This window comes from Carassius carassius, chromosome 7 (genome assembly GCF_963082965.1).
Source record: "Carassius carassius chromosome 7, fCarCar2.1, whole genome shotgun sequence".
In the NCBI taxonomy this organism is placed as follows: Eukaryota; Metazoa; Chordata; class Actinopteri; order Cypriniformes; family Cyprinidae; genus Carassius; species Carassius carassius.
In genome coordinates this window covers 32780941-32803461 of record NC_081761.1, presented here as the reverse complement: position 1 = coordinate 32803461, position 22521 = coordinate 32780941, and the positions used below count along the sequence as shown (strand labels likewise).

At 34.9% G+C, this 22521-nt stretch overlaps 1 protein-coding gene across 6 annotated transcripts in view; it reads left to right on the top strand.

The window, feature by feature from the left end:
• The window catches only part of LOC132143963 (nephronectin-like), a 46205-nt gene that overhangs the window by 22895 nt on the left and 789 nt on the right, over positions 1–22521 (top strand). For 2 of the 6 annotated variants that reach the window (XM_059554626.1, XM_059554629.1), the window contains 8 exons: positions 5042–5131; positions 9130–9249; positions 11736–11855; positions 13895–14029; positions 14838–14960; positions 17661–18089; positions 20371–20460; positions 22175–22273. In XM_059554626.1, the coding sequence (XP_059410609.1) occupies positions 5042–5131; positions 9130–9249; positions 11736–11855; positions 13895–14029; positions 14838–14960; positions 17661–18089; positions 20371–20460; positions 22175–22273 (1206 nt within the window). Of the gene's footprint in view, positions 1–5038; positions 5132–9129; positions 9250–11735; positions 11856–13894; positions 14030–14837; positions 14961–17660; positions 18090–20370; positions 20461–22174; positions 22274–22521 lie in introns of all 6 variants that reach the window. The other 4 variants (XM_059554625.1, XM_059554627.1, XM_059554630.1 and 1 more) reach the window with 2 other exon arrangements.

Here is a 22521-nt window from a genome sequence, read left to right as displayed (position 1 = left end):
ACGTGCAGATTACGGAGACTTTTAATTATAATAAGATCCCCTTTCTACGTCATGGGGGAATGAAATCTGAGCGGCTCGTTTTTTAAAAAAAGCTTAGAGAAAGGCTTACCAAACAAATTTCCTGGGTTGTTCTTTTTCACGTTTTCTGGGTTGGCAGATTATAACATGAAAAAAGTTTAAAGAATGCTGGCAGCCAAACAGTTGACAGTAGCCATTGACTTCCATTGTATAGAAAGACATACTATGGAAGTCAATGGGTGTCGTCAACTGTTTGGTTGCCAGCTTGTCTTCAAAATGTATATATATATATATATTTTTTTTTTTGCTCAACAGAAGAAACTCATACAAGTTTGAAACAAGGGGGGTTGAATAAAAGATGCCAGAGTTTTCATGTTTGGATGAACTTTGTCTCTAAAAAGAGCATATCATGGAGCTTCTGCTGTTTATTCTGCTGTAGATTCTGCTGTTTAATAATTCTGCCGATTATTTTTAATATCATGCAGAAAATTGTCATGACTGCCTGACAGATATAACTAAAATAGATGTTCCAACATAGTCTCTTGTCAAACTTTAAGTCATTTGGCAAAAAAGTAAGATGAATATTCGTTGGCTCATGTAAAATGTACTATACAACATTTAGTTTGATTGAACTGAATTCTGGCTGATTTGGGGCATTTTTCAATTGGTCAGCCTGAGAGACAGGTTCAAACCTGTTTTGTTAATATTAATGTTTACATTTTGAACACCTTATTCAATATAAATAGACGTAGGCCAAGTGTACAGCTCACAGAAAGTATAAAAAAAAACATGTGAAGTTAAACTATGACTTTTTGATGCAAGAAACCTTTAAATGTAGTCGTCAGGGCAAACATAAAGTAAAAAGTGTAAAATAGTATCTTTAATGTTTTACTTGGTGCCTTCTTGTTACAAAACCATAAAACTCACCACCATATGGACGTACAGGTTTCAAAAGCTGACGGTCTACATCAATGTTTCATTTTGGCATGCCAGGGGCATAATAATGGTTAATGTGTTTTGTGTTTTAAAAATCACTGTTCGTTTCCGGGTATTATTTAGGAGTCGGAAAGCCAAGCACAGCTGAGGGGATTAAATGGGATTCTTTACATGTCATCATATAATTAAACTGTAAAGCACAGGCATTGTTCTGTAACGCTGACATTCCCTCTTCTCATCTTTTCTCCAGTGTCAATCACAGGCAGTTGTTGATACTGTACTGGATACTTTTAGACTATAAACACCACTATTTTGGGGTTTTGTCTTCTTGTTAATTGCCTAAAGTAATGTCAGCTGCTCCGGAAGAAAAGGGGACCAATTTTTCCAGTCACGATGGTTGGTTCTCACCATGTAATTATGCACTTTTTTTAATTTCTCCAAAAGGAGAAATGATCAGCATCTGCTTTATCCATTTTCTGCAGACCAGCGATGTAACCTTTTCCTTCAAAGAAATCATAAAAGCAAAATTGCCTGAAACAATACTGGCAGCCCATTTACATTTTATTTTCGAGTGAAACTTTTGACAATAAATGTAGGAAAAGTCTTCATTTTATCCATCAGAAAATGAAAGGGTTGTGAAGATGTCTTTTTATATGATATATAATATAGTATAGTATAGTATATAAAATAAAACATATTAACTAAAACCATCATACTTTTCTGAAATGAAAAGCCTAGACTTTTATTAAAGGGGTCATATGATGCTTTTTTAAAGATCATTATTTTTGTATTTGGTGTAACAGAATGTGTTGAAATGCTTTAATGTTCAAAAACACATTCTTTTTCAAATACTATACATTATTGTAGGTCCTCTATGCCCCGTCTCTCTCAAATGCTTTGGTTTCTATGAAGTCCCTCCATCTGACAGGCGCAGTCTGTAATATAATTAAATTAATAATGTCCTTAGTTTTACAATCAGTTCAGGCCAGAAAGAGGAACAGAGTGATGTGACAGACAGTGATGAAGCTCACATGTGTTTGCAGTACACAAGCCACGGACAGTTCAGACAACACACACAACACACACAACTCTGCATTTGAACAGTCAATACTCAATAGCAACTTAAGACTAATAACAAAACATACTTACAGTCAGTGTTGGGAAGGTTACTTTGGAAATGTAATAGGTTACAGATTACAAGTTACCGTGTTTAAAATGTAATAGTAGTGTAACTTTTTCAATTACTTTATTAAAGTAATGTAACTAATTACTTTTGAGTACTTTTTGATTACTTTTCTAAATTTGTGAAAATTAAAGAATAATAAATGAAAACATATACATCAACTTAAATACATTTATCTAATAAGCATGTGACGTATTCTGTGTAATAAACTCCTGAAACATTGGTGTTTTTTTTAAACTGCTGTCTCTGTATATGATGATAGTTTTCTCAAAATAAGTAAAATGCACATGAAGTGACACAGAGCAGTTCTAGAAATTATGTTTATGTGCTCGTGTACTCCTATATTGAGGCGGCAGAGGTTGAAAACACTGCGAGCTTCAGTAGGCCTATGTGTAGTAAATGAAGCCATGTCTTTGCCATTCATTTACAGGAGGGGCGGACTGGGAAAAAAATTCAGACTGGAAAATTCAAACTCATACAAACAAATTCATGGACAAAACTATTTTTTTGTATGGACCTGACATAAAAAAAGGTTTAAATCTTTAATTTCGGGACATGCAAAATAATTAAAAGTTCTCTCCTGAACTGCACCTTCACTTCTATTTTTCTCTTCAGTCTCTTTATTTTGCCCTGTTATCCATCTCTCTCATGACTTTAATACTCAAGATTGAACAAAACTATACTTTACAATACAATACCCTACAATACTACAATATCTTTATAGAAAAATCCTAATACTGTCCACGAGTCATGTTTTTCCCTTACAAAAAATTACCATGCTTTTATTAGCCTATATAAAAGTAAAATAACCTTGTTTTTTTGTTTGTTTTTTTGCAAATGGATTTGTATTTATTGTTAAATAAATACATTTGTAAAATAATTTTACATTTTTGGTTACCACAGTTAAACAATAGTAACCATTTTCTCTGGATTTATAGTCAAATATTAAAATGTAAATTTTCGTAAGGGTTGTGTTGTTGTCTGTCCGTAGCTCCCCCTAAACCTATTAAAAAAATCTGATTGTTTCTCAGCTAAATTCCTACTGTAACATTACAACAGATAATAATGATGTCCTTTATATAGTATTTTGAGTGATGACTGATGAGCAACGTGCTGCTGCTTGATTAATTAAATAAAAAAACAAAGACAAAAAAGCATCTTTACAGATGAAACTGACCTGAAACCCTGAACAGTAGTTCTGCTTCTCTGCTCCAGCTGTGCGCTTCCACAGTCCACTCTTTTCTCTCTCTCTCTCGCATTGATTACTCTGAGTCTGATCCAAACCGTTTGGCGGAGTCATGACTAACAATTCATCACTTATTAGAGATTTAATTATCAAATGGCGGATTCGCAAATGATCGCTTTAGTATACAATAATGATATTAAATAGTGGGGCAAAATCGGCTGCCAGGCCACCGGGAATTGTCCCGTTTCTCCCGGTGTCCAGTCCGCGCCTGATTTCCACAGACACGCAGAATGTGCAAGTCATATATTGCATTTTTGGGGCTTAATATTCACAGACACTAGTCGATGTCATGTTTTGATTCAAGTGTACTGACCTACTTTTGATTTAGTCATCCAAAATGTGGCATATTCCGTCCGCGTTAGGCGTTTCGTTTTTATGACTGGATTCTACGAACCAGACTGTATTTCCGCATCCCGGAAATTATTAGGGCGGTAGGCTATGTCTCAGAATAGTCAGTGGGAAAGAAATCAGTTAAATCTGTATGTGGATGTGTGTAAATATTCAAATGTAATCCCCTTTGTAATCGTTAAAAATTGCATAAGTAACTGTAATTTAATTACTCATTTTTTCGTAGTAACTGTAACTAATTACAGTTACAATAATTTTGTAATTAAATTACGTAACGCCGTTACATGTAACTAGTTACTCCCCAACACTGCATACAGTAGTTGATTCAGAAGCACCAGAATGTAGTAGCAAAGTCAGAATTACCTCCTGTCCTAGATTCACGAAATGGTTGACCATAAAATGCATTGCTGTTCTAAGTAATCTTAAAGGTTCCTTTATGCATCTACTTTCAGAAGGCCAAATAAAGTGCTTTTGCGTTCGCCCAGTTACACACAGCATCTCCCTGACATGACTGCTTCAACACTAACTGCGCTTACCGAAACCAAGCCTTCTTTCTTTGTGTGAACATTTGGGCGGCATTACGCAAATATTCCCACATTGTGACATAGACATGTGAGGGCATGTTTGAACGAGCCGTCTTAGAGGGGCATGGCAGAGTCTTAACTTTGATAAAGAATATCTCTCTGGATTTGAGACTTTAGTCTTTGCAACTTTACAGATCTTCTTCATGCACCAAGAGCTTGTAACACTCCAAAGAGAAAGGAAAAATGTAAATAGCATCTTATGACCCCTTTAAACTAAATCAAAATGTACCCTATTTATTTAGTTAACATAAGTTATAATATACACTATACAGTGTATATATATATATATATATATGTATATATATATATATATATATATATATATATATATATATATATATATATATATATATATGTGTGTGTGTGTGTGTAAAGTACGTATTTATTTTAGATTTTTATATTTATTTGTTTTAAGTATTACTTTTTCCCACATCAGAAATGACTCTCTTCTGATGTGGCTGGGGAAGATATTAATGAATATTATCATGGCCTGAATTTCACAATCAAGCCCTGTTTTACACTGTTTGCTCTGCATATGCTGCAGTTAAAAGCACCGCCAGTGCCGTTTCATTATATCTACTCATTTGCATATAATCTTTACTGAATAATATTATTATTCTCCTCTACAGGAATCCGGACAGCTCAAAGATGTGTTTTATAAATGTGTTTGTCCACGTTATCCTGTGTGCTGTTATCTGTTATCTGTTTTCCTCACTACTAAAGAAGAGCAGGGCTATGTTAGCCCCCCATTATGGCACAGTCGCCCTCCCGTTTATGTTCCCATGGACCACCAGCCGATTGCGGTGCCTTCGGAGGGTGAGCTAATCCTCTGTGTGTGATTTTCTTGTAAGACCGCTTACCGGATGATGCCTGCGTCTGCCCCAAGCGCCACCCCTCTGGCCCAAGTGCATGGTGCAGCGAGAGTGAATACTTTCCCTTTAGCAGATCCTCAAAGCCTCCACAGGCATGGCCGGAATGACACGGAGAAAGCCATGCATGCCTTGGCAGAAACACACACACACACACACACACACACACACACTCACACACACACACACACACACACACACACACACACACACACACACACACACACATAAAACCTTTAAGAGGCTGTTCTGCTTCACCCTGCTCTCTGTCTCCTACACACACATCCTGTCTGTGTCTGTCAGTTCCTCTGAACTTCTAAAGCAGGGCATCTTTCATCTGCGAGCATTCAAGTGGCTGCCCGGCTGCTCTCTTTCTCTTTAACCTTCTGCCTGTCTCCTCGATCTCAGGCCCATCTCCTACTGCCAAACAAATATCCTGTCATTCAAAAAGTGTCTGTCATGTTATTGTTGCTGTTGTTGTTGTTGTTGAGGTAATTCTGTTTGCACGAAAGGTTGTCAGTTTCAAGTGAACTGACCATAGTAACAGTAGACCAAAATTAATTTTGTCATTTTTTTGGTAACATTTTGTTTAGTGGTGGTAAAATTCTATGTGTAGTTATGTGTGTTTGTTATTTATCTATGGAATAATATTATTATTATTATTCACTTTTTTTTCTTATCTCTGTTTGAATAATGTATGGTTGCTGGGGTAGAGACAAAAGCTGCTCTTATAACTTTGCAACTTTATATAATATAATATAATATAATATAATATAATATAATATAATATAATATAATATAATATAATATAATATAATATAATATAATATAATATAATATAATATAATATAATATAATATAATATAATATAATAAATGTATTTAAATCATTTTTATTTTATGACATGATGTTTAATATAAAGATGTATGATGTTTATTAATAATAATAATAACATAATAATAATAATAATCATGTAAGAAAAATACTATAAAAAGCAGATGTTTACTACTACTATTATATAATTATTATTATATATCATTATAATTATCAACCATGCAGAACATTCTAGAATTGACTTTTACATTAATTAACACCATTAACATTTTCTTCGGAAAATTAAATATATATATATTTTGTTGCTTTTACAGAATTAACAATAGCTGTTGTAACTGAATGACACATGGTAAATGTTTTAAGGGTGGCGTGATGGCTGGTGAATAATCTCTGTAATCAGTTTTTTATTGTTTCTACACTGTTTTATAAGTGCAGCTCTCAGAATAGGCCGCGGTCACACTTTCCTTATGGAGTGAACTTATTTCATCTACCTGCTCTCTGTTCTGGGTTTTCAACACCTTCACACCTCCTACCCTCCGTTTCCTCCCTTCAGACTGGACCATTTATTTTTTATTTCATATCATTAGTTGAATATGTGTTGCTGCTCAGAGCTGTCTCTTGTCAAGGATGGCTATTCTGGGAATGTGACATTTCATTTCTGCTGTTTTCAGCTTTATTTGAGTGAGCAAAAGTCCAATGAGTCTTCAGTGAGTCTTAGTCTGCTCTTCACCTCGCTTGACAGAAGCACGAGTTGCTTCGTTTTTCTAAGTCATCTTTCTGAGATGAATTTGTCTACATGAGCACCTGCCTGAACCACTGAGACTTCACAATACAGACAATAAAGAAAGTCAATCTGAAGAAGTAGATTTTACAGATGATTTAAAATCACTAAAGTCTGATTATTATATTTCGGTTTTAGGAAAGGCATCCTACATAGTTTTTTCTTAAAGAGATAGTTCACCATAAAATGACTATTCACTCATTCCAACTCAAATTCATGAAAAATAAATAACAGCAGATGTTTCAAGGAATAGTTCACCAGAAATGAAAATTTGCTTCAAATTGATTTACCCTCAGGCTATCCAAGGTGTACAGTCGATGAGTTTGTTTCTTCATTGCATCAGATTTGGAGAAATTTAGCATTACTTCTCTTGCTCACCAATAGATCCTCTGCAGTGAATGGGTGCCGTCAGAATGAGAGACCAAACAGTTTTTTTAACTATATTATCATATTAAAATCCAGAAGAAAAGACTGTGTCACGCAAGGTCAGCGTTAGTCAATTATGTCCCCAGTCATCATGAAATTGCTGCCTAATTGTACATTTAAATTCAGTCTGCGTGTGTAATCACAGCTTCAGTGGCTCGGAGCTGTGTGCTTGCAAAGAAATGTCATACAGTTTGAAAAGGTGTTAAAGACTCGGCCCAAATTTCTATTCATGCTTAGTTTTTCATTGCACTGAAGTGGTTAAACTTTGAAACTGAGATATTTATGTAGTCTTTGTTTCGAATATAATAGGCGACTCATGCTAAGATGATTTAGGAAGTGATTGTAGCTTTCCTAATCATTCCAGCTGAGAGACCTCCCACCGCTGCCAATTACCATTAATACACAGTGCCATTCATCTATTTCAATCTGTGCACCAGTCAAATATAGAATGCATTCCCTGCATAACCCCCCGCTAAAGATGGCGCCATTCTCTCAGATCTGGGCCATGCCAAAGACACTCATGTACGCCAGCCAGGAGAATCTATTTTCAGTCCAGTGCAGATGAGACTGCAGGCATCACGCTACGTGTCTGGCCTATAAACTTGACTGTGTACCTTACAATATTGAGATCTAAGTGATATCGCCTGATGCGACTTTAGGATATATGGTTGAGCTCGGATTAAACTATAGCCAACCCTTGTGCTACACCCAAAGTGTTGCTTTGCCTTGGTAAAATAACAAAAATCTTGAATTCAATTATTTATTTATTTGAGCTATTAACAAATGAGGGCTATTTTTGTGCTACTCAGTAATTATTTGAGCAATCATTAAATGTTGAGAATAAATAGATACAATAATAATTTACCAAATTGTTAAAATATACGAATTTATTTCAAACTAATTGATAAACTCATTTATTTATTTTGACTGTTTATTAAAATCCCAGCTTTTTGTATCTTGCTTTATCGATGGCACACAATTTTGTGTTAGAATCGAATATATAGAAAACTCTGGATACTCATTATTATCCTTAATTACAAAATGTCTAATATTTTGGATTTTTTGGAAACTTTTCAGTTCAGCACATTATTATTAATATTATTATTATGTAATAATATACTTGTTATTTTCTGCTTTCATTTGAATTTTAGTTAAATTCATTAATTATCCTTAATTATAAAATATATTTATTTTTATATTTATTATATTAATATATTTATTTTTTAGAATTTTTGTAAACTTTTCAATTCAGCACAGTATTATTATTATTATTATTATTATTATTATTATTATTATTATTATTATTATTATTTAATAATCTAAATGATCAAAATAATTTTGCAAACAGTTGCAAAATAAATTATCACAGATTTGATGTCAAAACTTATTGATAATTGCTTTTTTTAATTTCTATATTGATTTTTTTTTAATGTATTACCCTATTTTTGCCACCTTGCACTGGCACTCAGCCTGCTGTCCTGAAGCTTTGTCCTGAAAGTTGCTTATGAGTAAAGTTGTGACTAGTTAGTTTTCAAAGTCTAGAAATAGGTCAACAGCTTCCACGTTTACAATATTATTTAATGTTCAAAGCTTGGGAATGAGTACGTAGTTGACCTTTGCAAGCCGTTCCCTTTCTGTGCGTCAGTATCAAAACCCAGAGTCAGACTCGGAGCGTTGGAAGCTAAAGTGCAGGTTTGTGTGGTGCGGAGTGAGACGCTGAGGTGGGCCTGTCCAGACACGGTGGTCTGCGGCTTCACCTTCATCCTGCAGACGCCTCCTCACAGGTTTGGAAGGATTGACCTTTCAGATTTGGCCTCTGGTTTAAGCCTAATTCCTGCCCCGCTCGGCCTCCCCTCTCACAGCAGGATGCTCTAACCTCCCCCTCTCTCTTCTTCTGTCTGCAGACTTGAACGAGTGTGGCCTCAAGCCTCGGCCGTGTAAACACAGGTGCATGAACACGTACGGGAGCTACAAATGCTACTGCCAAAACGGCTACATGCTGCTGCCTGATGGGAGCTGTGGAAGTGAGTCACATCTGGTTGTTTTGCAGCTGTGTCCAGCTGTGTCAATCGCCGCCTGGTTCAATAGCTCTTCAACGCTCTGCTTGAAAAGTATGATAGTGCTGCCCAGCAGGGAGAAGTGCAATGTGTGTATACTGTTTGTACAAGCTAGATTTCCACTGGCTTTTCAGCATGTTGTTCCAAAACAGCTTTATTAAGGAAAACTCTACAGTGCAAAAATGATGTAGTGCATACAACATAAAATTTCATTCAAGAAGAAGAGAACAAAAAGCAGGTATTATCTTCTGAATTTGATATACTATTTTTTACATATTTTATTTTTCATAGATGCATTTATAATGTTTTATTTTATTTCCCTGTAGAAAAAAAAAAATCTTTTTGAAAATTTAGAAGGGAGAACAAAGAGCAGTACTGTCTTCCTGAATGTTTTTATTTTATTTTTTTATTTTTTTATTTTATCAGATAACTAGATCATGCAAAATGTGTGTAATGCTTGACACATACAATTATGCTTGCTTTTATTTTTATGGTTTCAGTTAGAGAAAAGGCAGATTTTTTATTTTATTTTATTTTATTTCCCCAAACACAAATGAGATAATCAGACAATGCAAAACTGTAAAATGTATATAGCATAACATTATGCTTGTTATAGTTTTATATTTATAGTTTTGTTTAGAGATGAATACATAAGCAGAATTATTTGATTTGATTTTACAAATATGCATTTAAAATGTTTCATTTTTTTCCCTGTAAAAAGAAAATCACAATTTTCCTTCCTAGATTTTATTCTCTTTATTTATTTATTTTCAATGTGTGTGTTGATAGTCTCTTCTCCCTTACACACATCATTCTGTGAGCTCAGGGCGTCCCTCAGCCCTGCAGAGAGTTTTCAGATGACTCACAAAATCATATGAGAAATCTGTGAACTTCAGCCCTGCCAGTAAAGGCCAGTTATTGCTGGCCTCAAGCGATTCTCACTACAGCGAGTGGCCCGTGCCTGTGCTTGCCCGGTGCTAAATGTGCTTCCAGAAGCCTGGAGATTCCACTCTCTGATACATCTTCTCTCACCTCCCCACAGCTCACACTTCAGCAAACACCACTGAATCACAGAGCCGCTCAAAGTGTGGAGCGGCTCCTGTGATGTGTGTGGTACAGTGATCGTCAGTGCTGGAATCACAGATTATTGCATAGTTTGGAAAGGTTGGGTGCTGCTCTGATAAGAGTCTGAATGTGCCTGGCTCAAATAATGTATAACTTCAAGTCATTGGATGAAAAGATTATTGTCTTTAATAAACTCAATAATAATAATAATAATCAATTATTACAAATAAAGCATATTATTCTGCCTACAATTAAAAATAATGTAAATTAATTTAGAAAATATTTATTTATTTTATAATTTAGAATAATAATAATAAATTGTAAAAAAAATAAATAAATAAAAATAAAGCATAATATTCCACCTACAATGAAAATGTATAAATATAATGATATAAAAATATAAATTTATTTTATAAAAATAATAATAATAATAGTAGTAAATTATAAAAAAATAAAGCATGTTATTCCACCTGAAATGAAGAATAATTATTAATAAAAATACATTTAGAAAACATTAATAACTACAACAACATACAAATAAAACATTGCATGAACAATGAAAAATAATGAATAAAAATACATTTGGAAAATATTAATATATTTTATATTATAAATTAATAATAACAATACATTTTTTTTATATATATTTTAGAAATATAAACAAAATAATAATAATATTAAAATGCCATTATAATGGCAGTCTAAAGTGAGTTTTAAGTAAATGTTGCTTAAAATAAATAAATTAAAACATTTATTTTAAGAAACAATTATTCAAAACTCAATTCAGACTGCCATATTAATTGCATTTTAATATTGTTTTTATTTGAGATATTTCGTCCTGGCCCAGTATATATTGATCTATTACTCCGTACTGAAGAATATACGCATCCATCAGTTCCCCTTCTCATTTTGTTTCCTTTAGGGACTAAGGGAATAATTGAGTTTTATTTTTGTTTTTCCACCTGCATTAGCAGTAGCGATGTGCCATCTCTTTTCTCTAGAGTGTTTTTTACCTCGCTGTCTAATGGAAAATGGGTTGTACGGTGACAACACCAGTCGAGAATGTGGAGTGGTGTTTCTCCGCAGGGCTAATAGATCACTGCACAATCTAATAACACAAGGTTATCTGCTTCACCACTCATTTCCTTCAAGGCCATGAAGCTAAACGTGGAATAGTGTTCCCTTCTCTGACCTGTGGCCTTGCACCCCATTTAATGGTGATTCATCTTTTGTCTATGTTCATTTGCTTGCCTGCTTACGGAACATCTATAGGTGCATTTTGCTTTTCATATGTCTTTACTGCTCACAGTAAGCTGTTCTTTGTTGAGCTGAAAGTGGCAGATATATGTGATTGTATGATAGATCTGCTGTCTGTGTGTTTCTGTCAGATGCCCGGACATGCAGCATGGCGAACTGCCAGTACGGCTGTGAAGTAATGAAAGGAGAAGTTCGCTGCCAGTGCCCTTCTCCAGGTCTTCAGCTGGCTCCAGATGGCAGGACCTGTGTAGGTATGTGTTCATGGGTAATGCATTTCTGCAGCAGCTGATCACAATCCACTGCTTTAAATGGGAAGAAAAGTTTCCTTGAGCTTTAGGAATAATTCGAAATATCCTCTCTTTAAATCTGTCATTAAATGTGCCAATAAATTAGCTGTTTATTTAACTGTATTAAGCGTATATTTTTATACGAATTATTATTTTTTTAAATATAAATTATTAGTGCTGTCAAATGATTAATCACGATTAATCAAATAAAATAAATTACATAATATATCTGTGTACTGTGTATATTAATTATGGATATATAAAAATACACACACATACAGTATATATTTAGAAAATATTTACACACACACACACACATATATATATATATATATATATGAATGAATATATTTATATTCATATTATTTGTATTATATATAAATATATTTAATATATAAACACAATTTTCCTTAAATATATACATACATGTGTTTGTATTTATATATACATAATAAATATACACAATACACACGTATACTATGTAATTAAAAACTTTTATCATCGTTTGACAGCACTATAGATTATATCTAAATTTCATACGTATTATACATTATTTATAAATGATTAATTTATAAATTAACATTGCTCTTTCAGCTCTATGTTTATTAGTATTTATTATTAATGATTTATTATTAATAATTTTCAATCCTCCAGCGGTTTAATGATACTAGCAATGGCATTCATTAAGAAAAAAGTGTCAATAAGTATGATACATTTTGCATAATGATAGTAATATAAAATATTATGTGTTGCATTTAATAAAATGTATATATTTCTTTATGTATATATTTCTTTTATTTATTAAATGTCTTAATGGTATCTATCTATCTATCTATCTATCTATCTATCTATCTATCTATCTATCTATCTATCTATCTATCTATCTATCTATCTATCTATCTATCTATCTATCTATCTATCTATATTTCCAGGGAATGAAGATAGTGATAAAATGTATGTATAGGCCTATCCAGAAATTGCCTTGAATGAAAGCATCTGTTAATTTGCATAACTGTAAATAGATGTAGACTTCAGTCAGAATAAAAATGTACTGAATGAAAAATATGACCCCTTTAAGTCACAAGGAAAGAGTGTGCAATCTCTTTGTGCTCTTGTCATCTTCTGAATCCAGTATGTGACATGATCTAGACTTTTTCTGTTGCGGCTGTCACACAAGATGACATCATTTTGCTGTTTCGTTCGTATCCCACACAACAGTTGCTTTCATTCACAGCTGCGTTCCTGCTCCAAAACCTTAAAGATCGCAATAGTCCTTGACAACAGAGCTGAGCTTCTGTCTTTAGATCCGGTAATTATGCTCTGAGTGCTTGGAAACTTCATTATGGTATTCGTTTATGACTGCATTAATGGCATGCCATAGTCTCAGAGACCACATCTTACACAAACATCTTTAAGAAGCCCATATTCACATCTTAACCACACAGTTCACTAAATCACAAAGGGAATGCGACAAATCGAGTCCTTTAACCTGTAGCACTTTTGTACACATCTAGTTCCCCTCTTTACATTTTTCCCATCTTTCTGTCTTTTTCTGGAGGCTATGAGGAGGGGAGTGCAGAAAAGAGTGTGAGTACCATCAATCAGAGACTGACCATCTTAATGTTTCACAGCACAGGTGTTCAACTCTTCAGGTATTTCAGGAGAGGACTTTTATTGCTCCGAGGAGGGCAGCGTGTGTTGGATGGATGTCTGTACATGCACACAAAAGTGTCGAGTTTGCTGCACGCTGCTCTCAGACTCCTGCAGAGCGTTCACACGCAGCTTGATGCATATCGCAATTTAGCTAAACCGTAAATGCAGCATATGCCAACACAAAATATAAAAAGAGGAATGTACAGAGATCCAATAAACAATCCTGGCAGCATTACGCAACATGACAGATCACGAATAACAGTAACAACCTCAATTCCCTGAGGCTTCTTTTAATTTGATCCAAAAACCTAAAGAGCTTGTAAAAGAGTGGAGAAATGTTTGTTTTGCAGACGTGGATGAATGCGCCACAGGTCAAGCGGTTTGTCCTCGCTTCCGTAAGTGCATCAACACATTTGGGAGTTACATCTGCAAGTGCCACGATGGCTTCGACCTGCTGTACATCAACGGGAAATATCAGTGTGCAGGTGAGCCGTTTCCAGTAAATACAGATGTCAGTTAGTAGTCATGTTTTGATTTGAAGATTCTGAAATACTGAAAGCTTTGCTTTTGTCTAGAACGTTTTTACACTTTCCTCGCATTCCTGCCAACAGCAGGTGTTTTGTGCCAAGTTCGGGTTTTAAATAATATAGCGGCAATTGTTTTAAACAACATTTCACGTTTCGCAGTGTTATAAATAGATAACAAGATCACTCTGTTCCAAAACTTTGAGAGTTGCCTGTAAAAAGGCATTTTCTGGTCTCATAGATTTGCTTTCAAAAAATGAGTGAAATGCATTGGCAACCTTACATTGACTAGTTGTAAGAAATGATTGCATGTGTCCTTCACAGACAGGACAATCCCCCCAAAAAATGTGATAACTCTTTAGTACAGGGTACAGTTGCTCATTAGCGTGCCTATTATTAACATATTGGCTGTTTATTATAGTGCTTATAAAGCACATATTCTGCATGACCATATTCTTCCTAATCCTTCCCAAAACCTAAACTTAACAACTACCTTACTAACTATTAATAAACAGCAAATTAAGATTTTATTGAGGCAAAAGTCATGGGTAATGATTTGTTAATAACAGATCAAAATATTATTATTATTATTATTATTATTTTCTTTTTTTATCAGATAAATGGTGAACATAAGAGACTCCATTGAGAAACATGAAAAGAAATCTTGTCAACTCCAAACTTTTGATTTGGGTATTATTGCTCACTAGGTTTTTAGAACACAGCCAGTGACTTCCTGCTTTAATTGTAATTGTGTATTTATTTATTTTAGATGTGAATGAATGCTCTTCAAATCAACACCAGTGTAGTCCACACGCCACCTGTTATAACACACCTGGTTCATACAAGTGCAAGTGTAAGGACGACCACAGAGGTGTGGGCTACGACTGCAAACGTGAGTATAGAAACCAAAATATAATAACAGCTCGCTACACTAAAAGTAACATTTTGATTGGCATCTGTGATTCAATCAAGAACACCAATGGAATCTTTCCATTCCACAAAAGGCTCCTTATAGTAGAAAATGGTTCTTTAGTTTATTAAAACATTGTTCAGTGAAAAAAAAAATGGTTCTTTTAAGAACTGATCACTGAAAGATTCTTTTTTGGAACCTTTATTAATGCACAATCTGCAATGCTGCACTTGATACAGAAATCCAAACTGAGAATAAAATTATCACAACAGTAAAAATATCTAATTTGGATAAATGAACACACTCCATCCATAAACTAATCACATTACAGCTCAGGCAACAATTTAATCGGTCCCAATCTGTTCTCAGTTGCAGTGATTTTGATTAATTTGGATTACAAGCAGCTGTATGAAGTAAAATAAGGTGGAACAGTGCTTTCAAAAGCACTTCAAGATAAAGGTTTGGAAAGGCTTAAGTCGGGGGTCATTAGTATAGAGGCTTTCAAGCACAAGAGCTGAGGCAAGGTTATCATTAAGAGGTGGGAGGCATACAGTACCAAGCAAAAGGCTGATCACAGACGCTGCCAGGAGATTGATGGACTTTGAAGGAGCTACAGGCCATTTCTGTGCCAAAGACTGATATGGCTTCTATGGGAGGGTTGCAACAAAGTAATGACATTATTAAAAAGTTTATGATGCCTCCTTAATGTTGCAACTTCTTTCAGAATAAAGGAAGGAAACCATCCAAAGTACATGCTTGAGTGTTTATTAGACTGTTGCATCTGTACATTTCAATGATAATATGAATAATAAAATGCAATGTTTCCATTTTTTTCTCTCCTGCACTGAACAAGAAATCTCCACCTAGGTAACACTTTACCAAACTTTGCAGTTTTATTCCCGTTTATATTCGGAAGGTTGTTACATAACATTTTATTCTTGGCTGTTGGCAGTATTTTCTGCCAACAGCCAATCATCTGTGTAAAAACTTTTAACTCTAAAATGCCAACAACAAAATAGTAATTTCCAACCTGGCATTGTAAAGGAAAATCATGCAAATTAGTGCATTTTTCAGTAGACAATCACTTTTTTAAATATATTTAAATATAACATTTCAGAAAGCTTGTAATAGAAAAACAGTTGTCTCAATTTACTGTCTTTATAAAGTATGTTGGTTTCTTTTAGTTAAAATGTTCACCTGTGGGGTCTTGCCGTAGACCAGTACTGCAACTGCAGCTACAGCACTGTGGTAAATATTTCCTTTTCGTAGACCATTTCCCCTTTCCTTGGATTGGTGCACTTGTCAGTAAAGAAAAGAAGATGGATGGTGCAAAATCTTGATGAAAAGTCTCAGCCAGGAAGTTGAACATAGGTAGACTGTTAAGCTTTGAGCGTGACTGCATCCCATAGCACAATGCCAACAGAGCGAATAGTGGCTGAGTGACAGGAAGGACATTGTCCATGAGTGGAAGTGAGTCCTGACTGAAATATTCCCAAAATCTTTGGAATGAACTGATCTGGACAGTCCATCAACGGTTACATTGCACATTCATGTAGATAACAATACATGAGAAAAATATTTCTAAAGATGCTGTTGACATGAAATTTTCACCAGATGTCAATAACAACCAAAGTAATCCATAAATACAAACAAAGTTATTAAGTGTACAAAGAGAGGCTCACCATGAGCATCACAGCTGAGCACTTCGCTGTTTTTACACACCACTGTCTGTGGCTTTATCTGTGTTATACTTGCATTGCTGTAATCTTGATCTTGTTATTATTTGTTAAGTGGACAAAAATACAGTCGTTTTGAGTCTGACACCTGATTTAATCAATGTTAAACCAATGAGGCAACACCTCCCTCTTCAGCATCTGGTCTAGAAACTTTCATCCAGGTGTAACTCAGAAGTGCTGAAAGGGTTGAATTACTGCCTTTTTGGGAATCACATATCAAAGCCCCTGTGAAACCTGAGATAGCATTGTCACATTCATCCCTTAAGTGTTCCTTCTTTAAGCACGACACAAGCACAATGGTGTTTAAACTTCTGCTATTCACGTCAAATGTGATGGATGGCTTCTGTGCATTCATTGAACACATGAGTTGAAACCATCCTTTTTATTTTCCTCTAAAATAAACAGTGAAATTTATATAACTTCATAATGTCAAAATTAATGGTCCTTTTTTATTATTATAATTTTTATTTGACATAATTATGGTGAATTACAAAGCTGAAGTAACAGCAAAAATACAACAAGAAAAAAGGTAAAAAAAAACTAATAAATTAACTAATGGTCCTGAAAAATACATGAATAATAATGAAAAACAGCTTGAACCAGCCTTCTTCTTCTTCTTTTATTTTCTTTTCTTTTATTTTATTTATTTATTTTGGGTATTTTCAACTAGTTGTATTATTAGCTTAACTTACAGTAAACAACATTTGTATATTAAGTAAATAAATTATACAATTTAAATTAAATTATTTAAAATGTATTAATAATACTAATAATATTTTTATATTTTAAAAAATCTTGGGCATTATTCAGCTGGTCAGGCTTGGAGACCAACTTGACAAGCAGTTAAACTGTCTGAATGCCAGTTATGCCAGATTTAAACCTATGCAACGAGGAAAAAGACTAACTTAACTTCAGATTAAACTAAGAATCCTCTTTGTTCTTTTAGCCATCCCAAAGGTTGTAATTGACCCGCCACGACCTGGAAAGACCACACCGAGCAGCAATAATAACAAAGGGGGCAATAAAATTCCAGGCTCAGACCAGAAGAGGACCACCACAACAATCAGACCACCTGTGACGGCTAAACGGATCTCACCTACAATAACCACTGAACCTCCTCCAACCAAAAAAATCACGCCTCCAGCGAGAGTCCCAACGACCACCACCCGTAGGCCTCTCATCCCAACACGTAAACCCCCTGTGGTGACGACGACCAAACCTAAGCTCCCGTCCCGTCAACAGCCGACCACAAAAGCCCCGGTGGTTACAACGGTGGTTCCATTTATTCCAACACACAGACCTTTCATCCCGTTTGTGACGCCAGTTGATAACAGCATTAAAGACAATAACCAGAAACAAAGAGGGGATGTTCACAGTAAGTACATCTGCTTCAATGTTATTTAGATTGTCAAAATTCGTCTGCCTTAAAGTGCAGCCACATTAACGAAATTTGGGTGAGTCACACAGAAGTTACTTTCAAAACAAGCAGCTTTTTGTAGGTCAACGTGACAAATCAGTGCAACCAACTTCTGCTAAATCTGCATGGGTAAATCTTTAGGCCTAACATGAAATTCCTGATCACTTGAATTCCTAATTACTGGATTTCGCTTATGAAAATTTGCCAAACACTGGTAAACGTGACCGCAGCTTTACTGTAGAATGTGCATGTACTGTACAGTGGTGTCAAGTCCTGCTCCTGGCGCACCAGTGTCCTGAAGAGTTTCACTCTGTACTGCCTTAACACACTTTCCTCGAAGTTTCTAGCAATCCGAAACAACTTGATTAGCTGGTTCAGGTCTTTAATTAGAATTGAAGGTGAGCCAGAGGTGTCCAATCCTGCGCCTTGAGGGCCAGTTTTCTGAAGAGTTTAGCTCCAACTTGTCTCAACAGATTCTAGTGAGTCTGAAGACCTTGACTACCTTGATTCATTTACAATTAGGGTTGGAGATTGAAAGATTGGATACCCCTGTATTAGTTGAGCCAACCTGAACGTTTTTTTGATCTCTTCACAAAGTCCCGCCCCCTTAGTTACTGTTGCTATGTCTGACAAGCCATGGCGCTCTCACACCACACATCATGTGAAAAATTGCGCAGCAAAGAGGAAACTGACAACGCGCCGACAGACAAGACAGAGCAGGTTACTTCTGGTATAAACAAAGTCTCAGCTTTCAAATTTTGTCATTTATTTTAAGAAATTCCACTTTAATGTGTCGTGACAGATCGCTCAGTTCAAGCGGAACGTGAAACTACCATCTCTTCCTCTTTAACTAGTTATTTTATGAAATAAAAAAAATCTGAAGGTATCTTGTTTCAACTGTCCAAATGTCAATAAACAGCATTTTTCAAGTTCAGTTCCACCAATGTTAATCTACTCTTCACATGGTTTGTTTGTCGGACAAAAATGGCACATTTGGTAATATGGTCACTTGTCAATCAAACTCCCAGCCAGGGGTAAACTGATTAGTTTTATAAGATATCGAAATGAATACTTGACAAACATTTGATGTCTAGAGATTTCAGGCCTCTTTCCATGTTCAGATCGATTGGAGCTAGGAAACAGCTGCTATGGGACTTTCCATAGGGTGTGCCATATCATTTTATGATTCAGAAACATGCTCCCCAGTGATAATGCACTCTTTGCTGAGCTCGCAACAGTCCGTGTGCTGTTTTGTAACCAGCGTGTGAATTCAGAGAACCGCTGAGTGCATCATTTGGGACTGAGCCATGAAGGCCTTTGGATCTGTCCAAGAAAACCATTTCCAGGCCCAGAGGACTATGTTGTTTCCTTCATGTTCATAAGCTTTTTTTGGGCATCTCTTGGGCTTCCCACAAGGCAGATTTTTCAGGGAAGCAAATTGCACCCCAAAGCCTCCTATCCAGATGACAGCACCTAATGAAAACAGAAGACACACCTAGAGAGATTACATTACCAGTCGGCCCTGCCTCAGGACATAAATCAGTCACCCTGCACTGCCTTCGAGAGCTCAAATAGGCCTAATAAATAATGATGCCTCTGTGTAACATAACAGTGGGGAAATAAAGCAAATAGACTCCTAGGGATGAAGTATAATTATGTCTCCTTGATCAATTAGAAACAATAACAAGCATGTCAAAGTCGAAGAGCCCCAACATGAACTCCTGCAGTGTTCGGTAACGGCCCTAAGGTGAAGTTGGTTTATTACATTAGGTTCTAGGACGGGCTGCACATGGTGCTTTCACAAGCAGAGACTTGAGGACTTGAGGGATAACTGAAATCAATAGACTAATCACAGACTTGACTTCCATCCAGTTATCCTGTCATATATTTGACGTACACACTCTCACTAGTCATCCAATCCTCCATTGAGTATGTATTTTGGTTATAGGTTAAAGAAATTAAGGGGATAATTGTCTTGTCCCCAACATTTATTTGTTTCAGTTAAGCCATAATGTGCGAGAAACTGTTCGACTACGAGCCCTTTAGCCATTGCTAAAATTCACCATATAGTTTCTTACTGATGCAATCAAAAACAATTAAGCAATGCCATTTAGTTCTAGTGTTATATATATATTTATTATTATTATTAAATTTTTTAAAGATTAATTACCTACTCACTATCCTGCATAATCATTTTACTATACTGCTCACTATAGTCTGTTTGTTTTCTTCCTTCTAGTACCACGAAATCATGGGCAGACCAATGTGCTTGATATCGATTTAGACATTGAACTGGGCAACACAGAAGATGAGCTGAAGGATGCCCCAGGTAAGAGACGGCTGCTTTTATTTTGGCTGAAACTGCAGATGGATTTTCAGTGTTTGATGATTGCTGTAGTCTGTAGATATATATATAGAAACAGACATGCTGTACTGTATGGGAACACAGTGAGACTGTATATTTGCAAGTACCTCACAGGCATATTGTAGTTATTAATCTTGACTTACTATGTTGTCACTCCAGACGAATTGCCTCAGTGGTGTGAAGTGAACACTGAACCCTGTGGGAAATTCAGGAATAGCACAGTTTTGAGTTACTTTTCATTTAGCGGTTTCACTTATGCGGCTTGCAAGGGCAGTTCCCCTGGAGCAATCTGTTCAGCGTGTTACTCAGGGCCATGATGATAATAGAGGATTTCAGTTAATGGGCATCTTGAATCGATCCCGTAATGCTGAGAATAGCAGCTTAGGGCCTTAACCAGTATTTTGATTGTTTGCAAACAGGGTGTAAAATTAACACTTGCCACCAGCCACATGCTATTTTTATCTACCAGTGTGGAGGTCAACCTATAAGAAACAGATATCTGTCAAGACAGGCCAGTGATTGGAAACAAATTATAATTATTATTATTATTATTTTTTTAGATATCTGATTTAACAGCATTAAATTTGACTAAGTGTATTTATTTCCTTTACACTTTTAAAAATAAAGGTTCCAAAAGGGAGATTTCACAGAAATGTCATAGAAGAACCCATTTAGGTTCCCCAAAGAACCTTTCAGTGAACAGTTCTTAAAAAAATAATAATAATAAATTCTTAACGTGCAAGAACATTTTAATAATCCAAAGAACTTTTTCCACTGTAAAGAGCCCTTTGTGGAATGAAATGGTTCCATGGATGGTAAATGTTCTTTTTGAAACCATTTGTGCCAATAAAGAACCTTTAATTTTAAGACTATATTTTTTTTGATTTACTTTAATTCTGAAGATATATTCCTCCAAAACTAACAGACATGTGCCAGCTGAAATAAAAAAACGGTAAAAAAGCTGTCACTGGGACGTCTCCTTTCAAAAGGTACAAATATACCATAGAAATACTAATATGCACCCACAGGGGTAAATGATGTACATTACAAAAGTATTAAGGTATATTAGAAAATGTTGATATCTGGTAACACTTTACAATGAACTTCCTTAGTTAACCTTACATTAGTTAACATTAAAAAACTTCTAAAATATTAATTACTCTTTGCTAATTTGAATTCAACATGTACTAAAACATTTTTTTTTTTATCAAAATGTATCTTTTAGGTTATTGTAAAGCTTTACGAATATTCTTTATTCCATAAGAGTTAAATACATTTTATGTAATGAAAATTCAATTCCCAAAAAGTCCCATTTTAAACTTTATTTATTTATTAATAATATTCTATGTTTCTGGAAATTCCCTATATGCTTCGTGACTCACATTTTAAGTAATTTACACTGAAACATTTAATTGACATGGCTTTATTGGCAACCATTCTTATGTAATTTTCAAATTTGATTTCATTTTAATTCCTCTTAAAAATTAAAATTCTACAATTGTTTGCTGCCTTTATTAAATTAAACTCTGAAATGTCCCACAGCAACTGTGAATGTTCAAATTGACAAAACTATGATTTTTTTTCACAATTGTTCTCTTTTTTTATTTCAAAGTAATTTCTAAAATTCTATGTAATTCTTGTCAGCTGGATTTTTGAGCCATTGTGTGGTATTCCACAGAGACTGGACATCTGAGCTGCTCTTTTGACCACGGTCTGTGTGCATGGATCCAGCGCAGAGAGGGAGACCTTCACTGGGAGACAACAGCAGATCCTTCAGGTACAGACCAGTTTTCACTATGTTATGTATTTATTTTTTTCATAGAATGTTTTGGGTCAATGACAAATGAAGAAGTCTCAGATGATAAAAAGAAAAAAATATAAAAAGTGATGCAGGTGCTATGCAATATTTGTTTTCATGTTTCACACTTCATTCGATGAATCTAAAAAAGTCAAGTTTAATAAATATTTGGTATAAAGTATTTTCAAATACATTTTTTAATAATTAAAAATTGATTTTTTAAACAT